General features: G+C 52.5%; 10 protein-coding genes across 10 annotated transcripts; 4 read left to right on the top strand and 6 right to left on the bottom strand.

Moving 5' to 3' along the window:
• Positions 1–122: 122 nt before the first annotated feature.
• CC77DRAFT_573182 (hypothetical protein) lies at positions 123–1,808 on the bottom strand. The gene is made up of 2 exons (XM_018532281.1): positions 1,479–1,808; positions 123–1,420 (listed from the first exon to the last, which is right to left on the bottom strand). Exons 1-2 carry the CDS (start codon positions 1,607–1,609, stop codon positions 247–249), a joined length of 1,305 nt encoding a protein of 434 aa, XP_018379548.1. The 5' UTR covers positions 1,610–1,808; the 3' UTR covers positions 123–246.
• Positions 1,798–4,319, top strand: CC77DRAFT_1025988 (MFS general substrate transporter). The gene is made up of 6 exons (XM_018526170.1): positions 1,798–2,412; positions 2,463–2,562; positions 2,613–2,896; positions 2,958–3,286; positions 3,338–3,598; positions 3,649–4,319. The coding sequence occupies exons 1-6, from the start codon at positions 2,264–2,266 to the stop codon at positions 4,263–4,265; spliced, it is 1,740 nt and encodes a 579-aa protein (XP_018379547.1). The 5' UTR covers positions 1,798–2,263; the 3' UTR covers positions 4,266–4,319.
• A 1,215-nt stretch (positions 4,320–5,534) lies between these two features.
• CC77DRAFT_920610 (hypothetical protein) lies at positions 5,535–5,954 on the bottom strand (the record flags this gene model as incomplete). Its single annotated transcript, XM_018533712.1, has 1 exon — positions 5,535–5,954. A coding segment is annotated over one exon (420 nt), but the record flags the coding sequence as incomplete, so codon positions are not given.
• A 75-nt stretch (positions 5,955–6,029) lies between these two features.
• CC77DRAFT_949348 (hypothetical protein) lies at positions 6,030–7,379 on the bottom strand (the record flags this gene model as incomplete). Its single annotated transcript, XM_018535250.1, has 1 exon — positions 6,030–7,379. The coding sequence occupies one exon, from the start codon at positions 7,377–7,379 to the stop codon at positions 6,030–6,032; it is 1,350 nt and encodes a 449-aa protein (XP_018379545.1).
• A 416-nt stretch (positions 7,380–7,795) lies between these two features.
• On the top strand, positions 7,796–9,150 carry CC77DRAFT_975720 (origin recognition complex subunit Orc5; the record flags this gene model as incomplete). The annotated part of the gene is made up of 3 exons (XM_018535924.1): positions 7,796–7,882; positions 7,932–8,300; positions 8,353–9,150. Coding segments are annotated over 3 exons (1,254 nt in total), but the record flags the coding sequence as incomplete, so codon positions are not given.
• Positions 9,151–9,393: 243 nt separating this feature from the next.
• Positions 9,394–11,317, bottom strand: CC77DRAFT_1067175 (UPF0061-domain-containing protein; the record flags this gene model as incomplete). Its single annotated transcript, XM_018528965.1, has 2 exons — positions 9,394–9,594; positions 9,650–11,317. 2 exons carry the CDS (start codon positions 11,315–11,317, stop codon positions 9,394–9,396), a joined length of 1,869 nt encoding a protein of 622 aa, XP_018379543.1.
• Positions 11,318–11,670: 353 nt separating this feature from the next.
• CC77DRAFT_1100138 (hypothetical protein) lies at positions 11,671–13,662 on the top strand (the record flags this gene model as incomplete). Its single annotated transcript, XM_018530048.1, has 2 exons — positions 11,671–12,306; positions 12,484–13,662. 2 exons carry the CDS (start codon positions 11,671–11,673, stop codon positions 13,405–13,407), a joined length of 1,560 nt encoding a protein of 519 aa, XP_018379542.1. The 3' UTR covers positions 13,408–13,662.
• CC77DRAFT_573149 (hypothetical protein) lies at positions 13,466–15,184 on the top strand. The gene has a single exon (XM_018532280.1). The coding sequence runs from the start codon at positions 13,812–13,814 to the stop codon at positions 15,117–15,119; it is 1,308 nt and encodes a 435-aa protein (XP_018379541.1). The 5' UTR covers positions 13,466–13,811; the 3' UTR covers positions 15,120–15,184.
• On the bottom strand, positions 14,805–16,475 carry CC77DRAFT_1025985 (hypothetical protein; the record flags this gene model as incomplete). The annotated part of the gene is made up of 4 exons (XM_018526169.1): positions 14,805–15,174; positions 15,233–16,294; positions 16,347–16,419; positions 16,472–16,475. 3 exons carry the CDS (start codon positions 16,473–16,475, stop codon positions 15,250–15,252), a joined length of 1,122 nt encoding a protein of 373 aa, XP_018379540.1. The 3' UTR covers positions 14,805–15,174; positions 15,233–15,249.
• Positions 16,476–17,237: 762 nt separating this feature from the next.
• Positions 17,238–18,261, bottom strand: CC77DRAFT_573088 (hypothetical protein). Its single transcript, XM_018532279.1, has one exon. It carries the CDS (start codon positions 17,978–17,980, stop codon positions 17,309–17,311), a length of 672 nt encoding a protein of 223 aa, XP_018379539.1. The 5' UTR covers positions 17,981–18,261; the 3' UTR covers positions 17,238–17,308.
• Between the last annotated feature and the right edge of the window lie 598 nt (positions 18,262–18,859).

Genomic DNA, 18,859 nt, shown 5'->3' with positions numbered 1-18,859 from the left:
TCACAGTATGAACTGGGAAGCCAATGACAAGACTTGTTCGCTACAACAGTATCGCAACTCATTCGACCAACGTTGAATGGTGACGTTGCGTTCCATTGACTATAGTACAGAATGCTCTCCTTTTGGCCCAATATTATCTCTAATCCATACTGGTATAATCTCCCCTTGTAATTGTACCGAGCGTTTAATCCAATGCGCCGTGTTTATACAATGTATCCAATACAGCTGAAACCGCTGTGTGCATGCTTATGCATGCAGTGTATCCTTGAAACCGGTATCCGCATCTGCAGCCTTGCCATCCTCCTTGAACTCCCAAGCCAGGAACTTCCAGTTGAGTTCGCTCGGTCGCCAGAACAATCCGTTCTTCAGTCCGCTGCCCGCTGACGAAGAGTCACCAGGGCCATCTGCCGTCATGCCGCCAGTGTATGGCATGCGCTTGCTGAAGATGCAGCGGCGGAAGCGCGAGTGTAGAATGGCCATGGAGCACATGACGCAGGGCTCGTTGGTGAGGTAGATGTCGAGGTCGACGCACAGGTAGCCGCTCGATGAGATGTTGTCTTTCTCGTAGTATAGCTTCTCAAGGCCGGTGAGGGGATTGTCGCAGAAGAGGGAGCGGTCGAGGTATGCGGGGTCGGTGCCAGCAACGCGGAGTCGCTTCTTCGCTACCATGGCGATGGCACGGTGGACGGCGTGGGCCATGACGTTGCCAGTGCCGGTGGCCGGTTCGGCGGTGCCGGTGAAGGATCTCCAGCGACAGTCGCCTGCGACAGCGACGATTTCTGGTGTGCTTCTTGTGCGGTCGACCACGACGACGCCAATCTTCTCACCCAGGCACTGCTCTGATATCTGCTCGCCAGCGGCTCGTGCCAGGGCCAGCCAGTTGCCCGCCTCGGGTTGTATCTCCTCCTGGTTGCGCTGTACGAGACTTGGATGCGGACCGTAGGGGTTGGTGTTCTTGTACGAGATGGGCCAGTACTTGTCACTCCATTCCGTAGCCTGCTCGGCAGATATGGGTGCTAGCGACGGGACCGTCACGTAGAAGATACGAGGCGGGGCAGTCTTGCCGTCGAAAGGCGGACAGGTACGTATGATAGCTGCGAGGTTGGCGTGGGGAATATGGCGCGTCGGACACAAGAGGAAGTAGCGAACTAGATCAAAATCTTCAGTAACAGTCACACCATGAGCAGCCTCACTGCCATCAACGGCCGAGGACGAGGACGCAGAAAGGGAAGCAGAGGGCGCTGGGGCAGCAGAGGAAGATAATAATGCAGAGGCAGGATCATCTTCTTCACCTCTGGGGAGCCTCGCGGGCGGATAGAACTGTTTCTGCAGATGCGGCGGCAGGTACTTGAACTGCACTACGCGTCGCAGATGAGAGATTTCCGACGTCTTAAAGTCTGGGAGGGCTGCTTGCACGGCACTGACGAGGTCCAAGGTTAGCAGAGATCAAGCTGGTGCACCAGGAGTGAATGCCTCACTCCTTGATAACATTGGCAAATTTGGCCGGCACCTCGACGACATAGACGCTGTGAGTCTCTAGGCTGGCGCGCACCTCGTCTTTGGTTCTGAGGGGGACAAGACGCCCTGCGAGGGGACGTGGGCTGCTCATAGCATAGCCTGATGGGTGGATTAGTCTAAGTGCGTCGGAAAAGTTTACTATGCGTCGGATATGGGCTAAGAGGTTCGGTATTGAGTCGAGCGTTGGGATGTTGGAGTGGTCGAGGGTGACGGTCGCGCAAAAGATGTGCACAACAAAAGTCTCAGGGTCCAGCGGGGCGGTCCTGCTTAACTCCGACCTTCCCTTCCTCTTCCACTCTCACCAACTCCTCTCCTGGCGCCTTCGAGCAGCGACAACATGTCGCGATGGAAACTCCAGCTATGGGGTCATGAGAAGAAGAGAAGGAACACATCTCGGGGTGATGCAGGCGACAACCGAGTCGTAGGCGTACCTCCCCGCATCACATTACAGCGAAGGGGCGCCAATCATCACCCAACCTGGGGCCCCGCATGCATACATCCCGCCCATTCGGTAAACTTCATCCAAACAGGCCGCCAGAGTCGCTCATCCCCCAGCATCCTGATCTGCCGATATGTATGGCGTTGGAGGACGACGTCGCTACCGCTCATCTCCATGTCAAAATGCCCAGGCCAAGCATCCGCTGCGCGGTGCCCCACTGTAGTATATACCTGATCATGTTGAATATAGACCTTGCCCTCTCTCGCCTCTTTTCTCGTAGCAACTTGTCATCTAGCGTGAGCAGTCATGGACAGCAAAACGGGAGCTACCCATATCGAGGCCACTCACGCCCGCGAAGCTCACATCGTCCCCATCGATCAGGAAGCCAACGATGACATCCATCATGTCAATCTCTCCTGGCGGTCATGGATGGTCGTCTTTTGCTGTTGTTTCGCGTACGTTCAACAAAGCTAGGATTCGTGGACGCGACTAACCTACTACGCAGCGTCATGTCGCAAGTCTTTGTGGTAGTAGCTGCGGGGTCAGTCTTGTCTTTCATCATCCGTGAGCTTGGGCAACCTGCTATTGCGAGTTGGATTATACAGGTACGATCGCTATGGCTCGAGTGTGTAGTCTGAATTCTGACGTTGTCTAGGGTCCTCTCCTTATGCAATCGGTCCTCTCTCCTCCTGTCGGTCGCTTGTCAGATGTCCTAGATCGCAAACTGTTCGCTACTATACCTCCACTAATCGCTTGTGTCGGTGCTATCATTTGCGCGAAAGCGACAAGTATGTCCATGTTGATTGGCGGTGGCATTCTCATCGGAACGACGCTCGCGACCATCTCCATCGTTCAGTCAATACCTTCGGAGATTCTACCATTGAAGTACCGACCTCTGGCAAACGGATTGGCAGGAGTCGCGGGAGTTCTGGGCGGCACGTAAGTTTTGAGTTTACAGATCAGTATATGGTAAGGTGCAAGACACTGACATGGTTCGCAGTGTCGGAAGTCTAGCAGCCGGCGCTGTTACCAATCTCAGCGCTTCTGGCTGGCGCTACATCTTCTGGATTCAAGTCGGACTACATGGCATCACATCCATCGGTCTATTCGCGTTCTACTGGCCTAAGAAACGCACCAACTACCCTAGAATGAGCTTCAAAGAATGGATGTGGGCTTGCGATCCTATCGGCTCTCTTCTGCTCGTTGCTGCTGCTACGTTAATGCTTTTGGCGCTCAACTGGGCAGGTGGAGCGTATCCGTGGAGCAATCCGCACGTTTGTGCCAATCTCGTCGTTGGTATCGTTCTGTTCATTGCATTCTGTCTCTATGGTAATGACTCTCTCATGGATCAATCCAGAGCTGAAAGCTAACGTAACACAGAGTGGAAGGGTCGATCTGATGGCATCGTTGCCCACGTCTTCTTCTCTACAGGGCCAAATTTCTGGCTGTCGACGTTTGCTTTCGCGATCGAAGGTTGGATCTACTACTCTGCCATTAATGCCGTTACACCACAGCTCATTCTCAACGTCGGATTCGAGGATAATTCGTGGGATATCGCTATCCGCCAGTTGTCCTACAAGATTGCGTCAATCATCACTTCGTTGGGTGTGACGTGGTATGCGACAAAGTTCAAGGATCTGAGTAAGCAAAATATTCTTCTTCTCCAAAACACCAACTAACACCAGTTACAGAAACGCCACTGGCTGTCACATTCGCCATCATGTTCATTGCATCCATATGTTTCGCCTTCATCAGACCTAGCTGGGGTACCGAACAAATCATCTTCACAGCCTTGACAGGCATCGGCTGCTCTGGCCCACTCACACTCCTCGTCGCGTGCATCCAATTCACAGCACCTCACGCCTTCCTGTCAACAGCTACCGGTCTTGCCTTCTCCGCACGAGCTATCGGTGGCGCCTTCGGTACCGCCGTCATCTACGCCATCGTCAACTCTCGCATTGCTTCGCATCTCGCCAGGGATGTTGGATCTGCCGCCATCGCAGCTGGTTTACCCGAGTCATCAGTGCCTGCACTCTTGAAAGGTATGAAGGGCAGCTCAGTGACCAAGTTTAGAGGCGCAGGTGTGCCTGGAATGAATGAAGCTATCATCAAGGCTGCCTGGGATGCAAGCCATTGGTCGTATGCGCATGCTTATAGACTGGGTTATTGGAGTGTGGTGCCGTTCGTGGCGCTTGCGACAATTGCTGTGATTTCAATGAAGGGAATCAAGCACTTGATGACTGAGCACGTCGAGGCGACTGTCGAGCATGAGAGCGAGGATGAAGGGAAAGGGCTTGGTAAGGCTTAGACAGAGTTTGAATATGTAGTACTCGAAAAATGAAGAACGTGTTCAACAACGCCAAATGCAGTCTCAAACTCAGCATCTTGGTTGCAACCTTACGTGTCGCTTTTCCCCATAAATCTTCTAGCTTTCTGTGGAAGAGGGAAAACATGTTAAGGTTTTATCTGACGCAAACGCATCTCACTGACTGTAGGATGAGCCAGGCCGGCCATTCAAGCCTATCCCTGGATCGGCACCACGCTCTAGAAGATATTCAGCGATACGGAAGTTTTGCGCCCGTTTGGCAAGGTCATATGCGGTCGATCCATTTGAGTCGACATAGTCGACGTTTGCCCCAGCATCAAGCAACATCTTGACTACAGGGATAGAGCTTTCTGTATACCGAGAGCACACCATCATGAGTGGGGAATCCTGCGAAGTACCACCAGGGATGTTGGGATCGGCGCCGGCTTCAAGCAAGACTCGAACACAATCTAGTGACTGGAAATACGCCGCGTCCCACAAGCCTGTCGCATGCAACCCTTTATCGCGTTCGTTGACATCAACACCGGCCGCTAGGAGAAGCTGAACCATGTCAATGTCCTCATCCAGGAGTGCAATACTCATCAGTGTCGTTGAATCTAGGTTTCCCGTGTTATGGAAGGTCCTATCAGCTCTGGCGTCGAGTAAGACCTGGACAACCTCGGCCTGCCCAGATCTTACAGCGCCACTAATGGGCGTATCATGGTCTGAGCTTTGTGAATTGATCGCTGCGCCTCTGTCTAAAAGGAGTCTGACAACATTGACGTGACCATTGATCGCGGCAAGGTGCAGAGCGGTACACCCTACGATATAACCATAACGTTCGTCAGTACACTCTTCCATGGAAGAGCCATGTTTGAGCAACTGCTCAACAACAGCTTTGCTTCCCGTTTCTGCAGCAACAAGAAGGGGTGTTCGGCCATATAAATCTCTTCGGCCTGGATCAAATCCTCGCTGGAGCAGTGCAACAATAGCGTTCTCGAGATTAAAATTAGCTGCCAAGTGAAGTCCAGTGGTCCATGGCTCGTTGTTCTCGCTAAATCCTTCGTATACGTGTGTAACAGTTCGCCGATCATGGTTCGCATAAAGAAAACTTTTTCTAAGAGGGACTTCTTGTGTAAGGAAGTCGACCACTCGCTCCAAACTTGATGGAGCTCGGCGAGCATGATGACCCCAGTTTTTCGCAGCGTAGGCGTACCAAGCATTATCTTCTGTAGGATCCAACGGCCCCGGGTAGGTGTAACGGTTTAAACACAGGTATGTTATGCAAACGTCTGCTATCATGGCTTCTGCGCCCGGAAACCACCGGTCTAGTGTACGCTCGAGGTACTCTTGCGTCGTGTAGTGAACAAGTCGAATGATGTCGCCATCATCATCAATCGTAACTAGGCCTAGGCATGAGGCTAGAATATCTTCGATATCCGGGTAATTATCAGGGTCCAGTTCAAGCTCACCAACCTCAACGCCCATCGCCTCTTGAAGCTCCAGGGTTGAGAATGTCCTTTGGGAGCAAGTGAGGAAAGCGAGAGCTTGCTTTGCTAGCTCCGTCTGTTCGCCCATTTGACCTTCAATCCTTTCGATTGCAGAATCATACGCAGAGTCATAAGCATCAGTACCAGTCGGAAGCTTGTCCAAGGCAATACGAACTGCCTTCGGTGATCTCTTGCCGAGTAGAGAATCAAGATGTAGCTCGGCCAAGAGAAACCTGGGACTTCATGAGTAGGGTACGTAGATCCGAAGCAAAGGCACTCACATTCCGCGAACCGCCTCCACAATTTTAGAGATGATTTCCTCTTGCAACTCCGCTTTATTGCGCACAAAGCCTGGCAGGCGTGACATGTTGTCGGAGAGATATCTCCGCACATCATCTCTATCTGCTTGAATCTCTATCATGGATTCTGTCTTGAAATTTTCAACGATCTCAGGTATGAAACGTGATGTAACTAGTAGGTTGATACCACACGTGTTTTGAAGTTCTTGGATTCTCGACAGTAACGCTATGCGACAGCCATGTGACGCAGAGCATTCGTCGAGAGCATCTATAACGATGAAGACCCTGGAGTAGGTCGATGCCACCAGCTGTAGAGTTCTGGCCGTAGCCTCTATCCTGTCCGAAGATCCCTTTTGACTGACGTAGAATTCTTCAACATGTTTTGGTAGCGATGCTTGTGGTTCCACGAGTTGTCGCAAGAGACCCGACAGTAGGGCGTCCAACGTCTGCTCGTCCTGGCGTCTGTAGTTGCAGAACAGATGAGCCAAGCCGATTGTGTTATCGCTACCATATCGCTCCCACAAATCGGCGTTGATGATGGAGGCCGACACTGTCTTTCCTGCGCCTGGAATGCCAGGGCAGAATAGGGTACGATTGCTGGTGCCGAGCCAGTCTTGGTAGACTTGTGAGTGCAGGAGCCATCCGCCAGTGCCAGCTTGTCGCCGACTGATAGCATCTTGCTGTTGTGAAGCATGGTCAATAGGTGTCAACCAATCCAAAATTCTCTGACACTTTTCCGTAGCTTCTTTCGTATCATGGCGCTCATGTAGCTTGTCGAGCCCTCCCCGAACGCCATTCTGAGTGATCTGGATGTTCTGCAGGTCCCCACTAAGACTCTTCAAAGTCGAAATAGTTGTTCCCCTATCCAGTTTCAAGAAGTCCTTCAACTCCCTCAGATCCTGTTCGTTGCGCTTAGAGCGAGCGTTGGTTTCAATAAGTAGTCGTGTTGTATTTCCATCAAGAGCTAGGGAAAGCATTCCCATCTCACTGTCAATTGCCTCCACCAGCATTCTCACATCCTTTTCTTTGAACGGCCATTGCAGCTTCTCGCGAACCCCATCTCGAGAGGATAAAACAACAGCTGTCAGACTCAACGTTTCGTGAAGACGCACTAGAGGAGCAGAGAGTAGTTCCAGGGTTTTGGTCCATTCTTCGACTTCTTCGGAGTCTGCTGCTTCATCTTGCAGCTGCAGTAACAAGCTACTGCAGCCTCGGATCTTCGACCGAAGGCGTGCTTTCTCGTCCTTAGCACCGGACACCGCGATGATGTATTTGATCACTTTTTCGCACAGTTGGGTCACTGCTATGATGCTGGCGGTCGTCTCCATGTGTGTGTTGAAAGATTGGTGTGATGTTCAGAGTGAAGTGGCATGGAATGTGGGGTTTGACAGGACTCCAATCAGGCACAAGTGACGAGGCTGTGCTGCGCTGCAGCTGCAGGCAGCGAGCGCACTCATCTCATACCAGGGAAAAAACCAGACAGCTACAGAAATAACAAGCTCTGCTTTACACCCTACATTGTCTCCGGAAAAGAAAACCTGTGAAGATGAACTTTCATTCCGCTACATCGATACAATGTGACGTTGAATGTTGGTGAGTTTTCAACAAGCAGAGATGTAAGGATGGAAGTCATGGACAAAGACCGCGGTGCACGTGCACCCGCGTTCGGCGCCAAGCTAGCGCGACTTCCTCAACCCTCCAAAGACGAATGGTGTTTGCAAACATGCAAAACAATACTGCGACAATGTTTCCGGATGAGATCGTCGCGCAATTGACGGCTGAATTCACATGTCGCGACCAACAAATACGGCATCTGGCTGCCCTCTATAGCGTATGTAACCTCTCTAGGCTTCATGAACATACTCCTAACAGCAACCTAGGCGCATCTTCCATCACCACCCTTTCTGAACATCCACGGTCTTACTGCAACTGGCAAATCGTCGGTATTGCGCTCCTTATTCCATCTTTCTCGCATACAACACACGATCATCAATGTTCGCGAGTGCATAACCGCACGGCATCTCCTGGAGCGCATTGTCGTAGCCAGTCTGGATGCGCTCGATGTGTTCAACGACGAGAAGATCGATAGACGACCTTACGCGCGTACGGAGAACCTAAGCGCGCTATGTGTCAACATGGAAAAGCTGTTGGAGGGTAGGAACAAGTTCGTGCTGGTGCTAGACGCGGTGGACAAGTTAAGAGAAGGGGGTGGGACATTGATTGCTGCGCTAGCAAGACTGGGAGAGATGGTATGGCTCAACTCGTCTGAGATGGAACGCATGACACTGACTTCATGACCAGATACCAAACCTTTCCCTTATACTCACAACAACCCTGCCGCTCACCCCCTCTGTACTCCACTCGTCATCGGCAACCTTTTTACACTTCCCAACCTACGCACGCAACGAACTCCTCACAATCCTCGGCGCCAACTCGCCCAAAATCTTCCTGGAGCCTCCCTCGCTAGAACAATTCCCGGACTACACACCCGATCTTGCCGCCGAAGATGACGCCTGGCTATGGGGTCGTTTCCTACAAGCAGTCTACGACTCCCTTGCAAAGCACACCGGGCGAGACCTCATCAGCTTCAAGAGCTGCGCAATGCGACTTTGGCGTCCGTTCGTTGAGCCAGTGGTGTCGGGGCAATTCGGTACGAGGGATTTCTCGCGCTTGATGGTAAACAGACGGCATCTCTTCCAGCTCGAAGACTCAGTGCTAGATCGAATCATTGCGGATACCGCCGAACCCACAAAGGACGCGGCAGCTGCAGGCGTCTTACCAGCGACGCCCAGCAAGAAGAAGCTAGCAAACATGACGGCCCACAGCCTTCCATACTTTACGACACACATCCTCATCGCTGCGTACCTAGCCTCCTACAATCCCTCGCGCACCGACGTTACATACTTCATGAAGCATACCGATAAGCGGAAGAACAAGCGACGCGCACCGAGCGCTGCTTCTTTCAGCGTCACAGGGAAGCGGACGGGAGCTAAGCATCGAAAGATTAGTCGACATTTGTTGACGCCTAGTCCATTCACGTTGGACAGGCTGCTTGCAATCTTCCGAGCATTGCTTGACGGAACAGTACCACAGGTGGCGGATTTATACACACAGATTGCGACATTAACCAGTATGAGACTACTGGTCAGAGCAGGAGCAGGAAGCAACGATGCACTAGAAGGAGGGGGTAGATGGCGCGTGAACTTTGGATGGGAGTATGCACGCGCGCTAGGTAGAAGCGTCAACTTGGAAGTAGGCGAATATCTCGTTGGTGGTGTAGATTAGGACTTGGATTTTCCAATGCCCTCTACATCATCTTACCAGGTGCATGTAAGAGATCTTCTAAGAACTACAGCTACACTGCATCATGCCCTTGTGCTTCGGCACGTCGCCACAGAACCTCTCTTCCTCATCTGCATTCCACTCCCATGTTTCTTGGAACGGGTTCAAGGCAAGTTTCATAATCTGAGGCAGGATTTCGCGCTCGCCCTGTTTCTCTACACGCTCGATGAGTTCGTCTAGGATCCAGGAACGGGGGATGAACTGTGTTTAGTGTTAGCTTCGCATGTCTGTGTGAACGAGTGGAGTGAACACTTACGTTGGGATTGACCGCATCCATAGCCGCCTTCCTCTCATCATCCTTGCCCTCACCCCAATCTTCCTTGACCCTCGCAGCCCATTTCTCCAGCCACTTGCCCAGACGCTCACGCCCATCGCTTTCTTGCCTCGGTGCACTGTCTTTCTTGAAGAACCGTCCCGCAACATCTTTCCTCTGATCTTCGGTCTCAACGTCTGACAACTTAATAGCACCCAACCTCCGGAAGGCATGATGAAAGTCCAACTCAAACATCTCGAGCGAGTCCAGCAGCTCAGACATCAGTTCCTCAAAGTCGCTGTCCTTTTGTGTCTTGAGTCCAAGACGGAGCGTCATGAGGCGTCTGTACTCGGCCAGGAAAACGGCCTTGTACTCTTCGCCTGCGCGATCGATAGCACTCTCCGCACATTTGACAATACCATCTGCTTCTTCTTCCGTAACACCCTTCTCTACAAACTGCGCCTCGTCGACTTTGCTACCCGCGCCCATGAGCTCGCCCAATGCCTCGCCAAGACGGACAAGGTTCCACCAGATGATTGTGGGTTGGTTGCGGTAGCTGTACCTCAGCATGTGATCGTCGTGGTTGGGTGTGTACGTCGGATCGAAGGTATCCAAAAAGGCAAAGGGGCCGAAATCGATGCTTAACCCGAGGATAGAAGTATTGTCTGTGTTTAGCACACCGTTCATGAAGCCATAAGCTTGCCATTTTGCGACTGTCTCGGCGTTGCGGCGGATGATTGCGCGGTAGAGACGGACGTAGCGGTTCTCTTCTCCCGCGCCTTCGCCCTCGACGGTGTCTCTTGATATGCCTGAGGATGTCTGGTTGTGGACGTCCTTTGCGTCGCCGGCGGGAAGCTTGGAAGGGAGTTTGTCCCAGCCGCCGTAGACGTGCTCCGCTGTGTAGTCTGCGAGTATGCGGAGGGTTTTTCGGTCGCCGCGAATGCGCTGGAGGTCAAATGTGCCGAAGCGGATCCAGCTTTGTGCGAAACGGGTGACGATGGCACCTGGCTCGGTTCGTTCGCGCATTACTTTGCTCCCGTTGTTCAAGGTGAGCGCCAGCGCTCGCGTACTTGGGATGTTGATGGCATTGAGGTATTCTGAGACGACAAATTCACGGATGGAAGAGCGAAGGACTGCTCGGCCATCGGCGAAGCGCGAGTATGGTGTTCGTCCAGCACCCTTTAGTTGGATCTCGTAGCGTGTGCCTGTTGCTGGGTTTGTAGACTCGAAAAGGGAGATGGCACGACCATCGCCGAGTTGGCCTGCCCATTGTCCGAACTGGTAGCCTCCGTAGCATTGTGCCCAAGGGTATATGCCTGCCTCTGGATTCGATTCGTTCCATGTCAGGATCTTCTTGCCGGCAACAACTTCTTTGAACTCTTCAGTCTCGGCCTCCTCTGGCTTTAGACCAATGTCTTGTAGCGCCCGCTGGCTGACGGCTAGTAACTCAGGCTCGCCTTGTGAATCGGGTCGAACATATGTGTACAGCGCTCCCTTGACCATGCGCGGTCCAAGCATCTGCCGTGGCGCATCGTGCGAGTCTTTCGGCCTGGGAAACGCGTCGTCGGCGGGGAGGTTTGATGTGAAGACGTTCGACTTGGGAAGGGACTGTAGCGTCTGTAACTTGTTGGACGAGTTGCTCGCCGTCTGCGAGTTGTCGAGGTGCGCCATGACTTGGTTGAGGCGCATAAAAGTGTGGAAGGGGTTCTTGCAAATGTATCTCGTCGATGATAATGCTTTGCGAGTAGGCTGCAGCGCAGGTGAAATTCGAAGCATGAGCTGCTGACGGGTATAGTATGATGTAGAAGGGGAGGGGGGCAATGAGGGGGAGATGGCGGCAATTATGGGCGCAGGAGGGTGCAGATCATAGTGATGCGAATGCCATGAGCGGCGGTGGCGTCATGCCTCGGAGAAGTTGCTTATCGATAGCCAACCGCGGAATCATGGTACCTGACTCGCCCTGGCGTCTTCTGCGCTAACTCAGACGCGTCGACATTTCTACCTTTTCACCTTGCACCTCCAATATGAACGGCCAAGCAATACCAGGCTATTTCTGGGACGCAGAGAAGAAGAAATACTTCAGGATCCAGAACCAGACTGCAGCACAAGGCTCGAATCTCAAATACTCCTCGGAAAATATCAGGAAAACTGAGCGCAAAGAACACATCCAGAATGTTGCCATTGCGCGCTCGAATAAGATCCGGAAGGAGCGCGTTGTCAGGCGCAATCCAAACACTTTCGCGCAGACCAATCTGGATAGAGAAGTAGGTCTTAGGCGAACTTCGCGCTATCTCCATGGCTTTTGGCCTGATGCATGCGCCGCTGGCATCGAGAGTGATGCACAAGAGGTGCTGGGTAGCCGCCATCCTTATAATATCCGATTCTTTGATAGGAATCCGAACGAACACACAATATATGCAGTTCAGAAATCGAACAGCGTGTGCATGCAGCGAGCTGACTTCCATCATGTTCGGGGAAATCTCCGTACGCCGTCACCAAAAGCAACCTACACGCACGATGCTTGGGCAGAGGTAACGAGAACAACATCTACAGTCTCTTCATTATCCTTCCTTCCGCAGACTGGAGCCCTTGCAGTAACTACATATGGCTCAGATCGACCTCCAGAATTGTGGCTCAGCGATCCAGGGCTCGATGATCCAGTAAGTCACTTACCCGTCTACACGTAATACTAAGGCCTACACTGGGGGGTTTCTCTGGGGCTTCTAGCCTATAGAAGTCTGACCTCTTTAGTAAGGACCATTCAGGGTAGGTTTTGGTTTTGCATATAGCTTGTCAAAAGCCATAGTTTGGTTCCCATGCTGACTTCATGGTTACAGTACGTGGGTCAGAAGTTTACACCAAAGGACTGTTCGGCGATATGGGGTGCTGCAGCCAGACCGTCAACCTTCACGCCTTCACCAGGTGTCGCGAACACCGTCGCAGCGACCTGGTCCGAGCATCTTGCAGTCGCAGCTTCGAGTTCAATGCTCCTCTTCGCCCGCTCACAAGCAGGAGCATGGGACTCGCAAACTGCCGTGAAATCACTCGATTCAGACGTGCTAGCATTGGAATGGATATCGTACACTACCGTCGCTCTCGGTTGCCGTAACGGAAATATCCGACTATACGACACAAGATCAGGTGGTTCAAGTCATGTTCTCACCCATCCATCCCCCGTTTCAAAGCTCAAGCGTGCCGACGATGAGACCAGACTGATTTGCTCGGGGCTCCAAGACACGCTTTTCCTATACGACATCCGCGCACCCCGCTTATCACGTAATGCATCACGAAAGACACTCAACTACGAAAACCATCACTACAACGAAGAATACTTCAGATCTTTGTATCCTACCCATCGCGATGGACACAAGCGTCGTAAACTCAACCACAAGGCTTTTAAGAATTGGTCGCAGCCTGTTTTGACCTTTGAACATGCGAACCGGGAAGAGCTGGATCTGGATATCGACGTACATCCCAGACTGGGTCTTCTAGCGGCTGCTCAAGATAAATCGACGGGCACTGCGATTCGAATTAGCAATATTTGGACGGGCAAGACAGTCAAGGAGATCAAGACTGATCATGCCACCAAGCATGGCAAGATGACGACACATGATCCGATACGGTCGCTCAAGTTCATTGATCGATATAATGATGTGGATGGCGGGGTCGATCTGTGGTCTTGTTGGAACGGTGGTATTGCGAAGTTCGGGTGGGGAGATGGATCAAGTGAGTCGGAGGGGTACTCTGTAGGTCGAGGTTGAAGGTGCACGGCTAGGAGGCAGTGAAACCGGTACGCAGGGCTGCGGCGAAGGGTCATCCTGTGAGTACAGGCGTGTGATAGCGCGACGAGAACATCTTCCGCATCCAGCGAGGTGACGTCCGTTACGTTACGACGAAGTGGTCCAATCGCACACTCATAAATGCACGGACGTGATATTCCTTTTACTTACAGCATCGCACCTTGCTTTTGAGCGACGTACTTCACCATCGAAGCTACAATGCTTTGTGAAGGTGCAATGCAACAAACTGAAGATTCACAAACTTACAATTCACACATACGTGAGTGAGCTTGTGAAATCAAACGACAGGTGACGACTAGCACTGTCGGCAACAGAAGTGATCGCACCGATAACACTGGGTTTCTACTCTCTACAACAAGCTAGAAATGAAGCTCCCTGAATCGCCCGATACAATAATGCCACAACTCGACATCGAAAAAGGCGCCACCATGACCGACAGCAAGTACTCTGCGCCCTCTTCTCACACCAACACACCTATTCTCAAAAGTAGCACCTTTCGCACCCAATTCAGCACCACAATCCCCCTCATGGCCGCGTACATCTCGCTCTACCTAACAAACTATTACCTCTCTCCTTCCGGCCCAGGGTTTCGCCACCGCTCCAACGACTCAGGACGTATCTGCCCACTCGTTGCTATTCTCATGCTCCTCGCTCCCGATATCATACAGAAAGCCTTCGCCGCGACGACTGCATCTATCCCGGACGAGTCCCCATGTTTTGGGTTTGGGTGGTTAGCTTTTACCGTGGGGTTATTGGTGCCGGTGATGCGTGATAGTAAGAGTTTGTTGCCTAGAGAGGAAGAAGAAGAAGATGTCAAGGTTATAAGTATGGATGTGAAGAAGGGGAGCTTGGAGAGGAACAGCAGATTGAGACCCGGAAGATTGCTGAGGGACCTGGAGTCGAGTTGTATGCGCGAGACGGGCGACAAGGATACCATCGTCGAGATCCTCGAGTCTGTCAGTCAGCCATCAACACACCGATCCTCGTGGACGCTGAGGAAAAACCACAGTATGGCTACTGCTGTCTTTCAATTCTGCCTCGCAGGCTTGTTCTGGTACTGTTACCGTGACCTCTCTGTCCCCCTGCTTCTCAGCACGTCGATTTTACTGGTAGAAGCGACCGCAAGCCTCCCTATCTGGTCTGCACAGAAACCCTCTTCGCACGCAGGTAGTCGCCAAGGTGGCGCATACGCGTTGATGCGCGACAAAGAGACACCGCCACATCATATCTTCATCATTCAACCTGCAAAGCCTGATATATCCAATGTCCAAGACACAGCCGCGCTGCGAGTGCCATACGACCATCAGATGCACGCCGTATCGATCCCAATATTCATCCTCATATCAGGTGGTTTCCTCAGTCAAGCACTTCTTTGCACGCAACTCTCGGATGTCGCAGCGGTAGGCATGCTAGCAATCATGTTCTGTGGTACCATTAGTAACGTGGCTATTGCTGCTTTACCGAGGGAGCCAACGGTAGGAGGCATGAAGTTCGAGTCTGTGGACGTGATTGTAGGGAAGAGTGGTGTTGTCGGGGCATTGAGGGAGGTGGAAACCAGGTTGGAGGGATATGGGGAAGTGTTGGTTAGGCAATGTTTCCCAGAGAAGCTTGGGGAATGGGAAGGTCGAAAAGAGAAGGTGCTAAGGATGAGAGACGTAGGGAACATGGACTGAGAGGTTCGGTACGCAAGAGAAGAGAGAGAGAGAAAGACTTTGAAGCGCCATGTCGCTATTATGTACATGTTAGCATTAGACTGACGTATATCGTAAGGTATGGCTCGCGGTACCATTGTACCCCTTCAATTCACGACGCCGTGACTGGCTTCCTGCTGCCCCCTCGTAGCAGCGGTATCCTAACCCTGCCAAACACCGCTCCCCCACCCCTTTGCATCTGCGCCACCGCATCTCCCAGCAGAACCCTTATCGCGCCTTCCAACCTCCTATCCTTCTTCCTCCGCATCCAAAGCAGCACAATACCCAATATAAACACATCAACAGCCACGTGCTTGAGGCAAGCCCACACCCACCTCCATATCCCTCTAAACAAGCGATAATGCGCCGAATGTGCGAACAACCTCCTCGCCTCAAGCTGTTCACGTAGTGCTGCGACTTCGGCCGTCATTTTCATCAATGACTGCTCCACACGCTTTCTCCACTTCTGGTCTGCGGCGGATTCCTTAGGAGATTCTTTTGATGCTGCTGCGGTGGCGGCGTTCCCGGCGGCTGGTGTTCCGCCGAGACCCGGTATGTTCATCTGTATTGGTTTCCCCAGCACGCCCATGCCTCTATTTCGCGGGGCGGGCGTGGGTGTTTGCATGGGTATAGGTTCCGCTCTTATCAATTGCTGGAGATCGGTCTGGACACCTGCGTCTTCTAGTTCGGGCTGGTCATCGTCCGGGTAGGATGTAGGGTTGTATTGGCTGTCTGGGGCATCAACAAAGACTTCGCCGCGGTCGATTTCCGCTTCTTCTTCCTCGAGCTCTTCTTCGGATTGCGACATGGGCGATTTGACGCGCAGGGGTATGTCGCGCTGTTCCTGCCCTCGCATCTGGCCGGGCGTGTCTTGGTCCATGTCGGCGCTGGTGTTCATGGCTGCCCGCCCGCTTTGGCCTAGCTCGTGCTGTGAAGTGTATCCGGGGGTTATGTGGTCGGCGGTGCGTAGGGGCGACGAGGACGACGAGGAAGGTACGTTTGACTTGACTTGGTCCCAGACAAACTCGAGCTCGGCAACTAGTTCCCGGGAGTCGGGCGAGGGCGAGGCGTATTTGTGCATGGTGTCGATGAGGGTGGTGATGTAGCGGCGTTTGGCTTCAGTGCGGGAGAGGCCGTTTTGCTGTTTCCAAGCGTCCCTGTGGCTGTTATTCACCTGTCTGCGCTGTATGTGACGGGTGCGTGGCGTACCATTTCTCCCGCGCTCGTTGCGACTGCTCGTCGCTCCCTCGCGGACACTCCATTATGCCGTCGACGTCGCCCTCTGTGCTGCGTCAGCACCGTCATGTCAACATGATTTCCCGTATCCAACGTACCCATGGCTTGCTTGTACAATCCATACAGGCGTAACCTGGTCGCAGACGGCGGTTTCTGCGACCCCGTCCGTATCTTGTTCACTGTGTTGAGCGCATGGCTAAAAACTCGATCTAGAGAGTCGACATCAGCGGGATCCCTTTGGCGGCGCATGTATCTTCGGACGTACCAACCGAGTCTGCCATTATGAGCGTGGATGTCGCGCCCCCATAAGAGGGGAGCGGCGCATTGATCAAGGTAGCGCGTGAGAGTGCCTCGACAACAGGCACAAAGTATTCAGCCAGGCAAAAGCACAAGCAGAGGTAATATACAGCGAGGCAATCGAGGGCAGCCGGCGTGCATGATGCGATGACAATGCGGAGCCGTGTGGAGATGGCATTCGTTGTCGCGCGACCCTGGCGCTTGGGCCTCGGCTGTTCCGGGGCGAGCTGCGCGCTTGCCATGTGGCAGTGCGACGACGTGTTTCACGTGTCAAGACACATTTGTTCCTCTTCACCGTACTTTAATTCCTTTGCTGATATCTTGCACCACAGCTTGCACTGTCTTCGCGCTCGAGGGAGAAAAAAACCATGCGCGCTATCAAGCGTGTGGATATTCACTCTTCCCAAGCAGGGATCCGCTCGACCGATCGGGCAATTTCTTCCGCATCCATCTCACATCCTACATGACGTCTACCAGCTAGCAGCAACTGCTTGAACATCGCTCGTAAATGACCACACACCCTGCGAGTCCACAGCGTGCACAATTGCCTTTCTCTGTACATCCTGCCTGCGCGTAGTCGTCGCGACGCTCGTCGAACTTCCCTATCATGGCCGTTAGCAGGCGCTCACTGACGTATATCAACAATAACCTACCTGCACACGTGCACCCCTCACATTCGTATATGGATTCCCAACTTCATCTGTACCAGTTGGGTACTGCACAATCACAGAATACGCAACTGCTCTGGACACCGGCGACCAGGTAACCTCGAAATCCCCAGCATCGTTGCTCCTCCGCAAAGAAACGCCTGTGACCTTGGCCGGACGCGAGACTCCACCGACAGCACGGATCTGACCCGTTGTGTAGCAGCCGTTCGCTGTCCCTGATGTTGTGTAGAACCGCCATGAGACCGGCGCCTGTCCGTTCTTGCACACACTGCTAAACTCATGCACAGCCGTGAACGCCGAGTTCCCTGGGTACCGGGTGAGGAAGTTGTTTCCTAGGTAAGGGTAGAAGGTGTCGCTGACGCCGAAGCTGTTGAAGTCGCGGAAGGGCTTGAGTTCTGCACGGCTGCCGTCGGCATAGGTGGCTTCAAAGGCCCATTGTACGCCGACGTATTGGTCTTTGTTGAAGCTGAGTTGTGCGGTGCAGCTAGCTAAGTTGAACGCTTTGTAGTTGCCAGGAGGTGCGCGGCCAGTGTAGGGGTAGCTCCACGATGTACTGCATTGTTGGCGGGGTTCGAGGACAAGAGGAGATGCGGTGGTGGTGGACGCCACAACAGCGGAGAGGGTAACAAGAGTGAGCTTCATGATGGTGATAGTAGAGTCGAACAGAATACTGGGAACATTTACTCAAGACATGAGCAGCTTAAATACTAATGGAAGTACTGATCTACAGACATCGCTATCGACATCACCGCCAGACTTAGCACACCCTCATAATTGTAGGCGTATAACTAGGTTACCTTGGTAGTCTTGGATGAAGCATTGTCCAAGCAAAATGGGCGCAACCACACCGGCAAGGTACCAGTACATATTAGCAGCCAAGACTGCGCATACAACTTTGAAGATGGACCAAGGCGGACGGAGACCTCACCCATGCGGTAATCTGGCTTAGCGGGTGATCATCTGCGGGCCGCGAAGAGCCCATTTTTCCTTGGCACTGCAGGTCAATCTTCGTATTCGGTCTTGTTCCTTGGAGGCTAATAGTGGCTAATTTAGGGTGATCAGCGTGGGAAAGGCGCCTTGCTGAGGTTCATTGTTAAGTCGTTGTGTTGCCATGAGCGAGACGTCGATATGGTGGGTCGGGGTCTGGAAGGCGGGGAGCTTGAATTATTGAACACGATACGATTATGACAAGAATGGTCATGTCATGACGAATGGTGGAAAAGGAAGCAGCACGTTGCAATTTTGTAGACGGAAGCATCGTTGGGTATCTCTGGTTTGTTTGTGAGAATTGGTCTAATGCCTCGATATAGGTCTACCCGCTGTACAGTCCGTGCGCACCCAACGAGCCAGTTCAGTCAACGAGCCACCTGAAGCCCCGCAACCTCATAAACTATCCCAACTACAACGCGTTATAACTCCACAATCATAGACCTAATTTAAGAAGCAATTAAATATATTAAATTGCGTAAGGCTAGAGATAATTTCTCGTACTAGAAAGTCGCAAAAATATTTAGAGTTAAT

Source organism: Alternaria alternata (genome assembly GCF_001642055.1).
Source record: "Alternaria alternata strain SRC1lrK2f unplaced genomic scaffold CC77scaffold_34, whole genome shotgun sequence".
In the NCBI taxonomy this organism is placed as follows: Eukaryota; Fungi; Ascomycota; class Dothideomycetes; order Pleosporales; family Pleosporaceae; genus Alternaria; species Alternaria alternata.
Note: the sequence above shows the minus strand (reverse complement) of the source record. Positions and strands in the feature narration are given on the sequence as shown.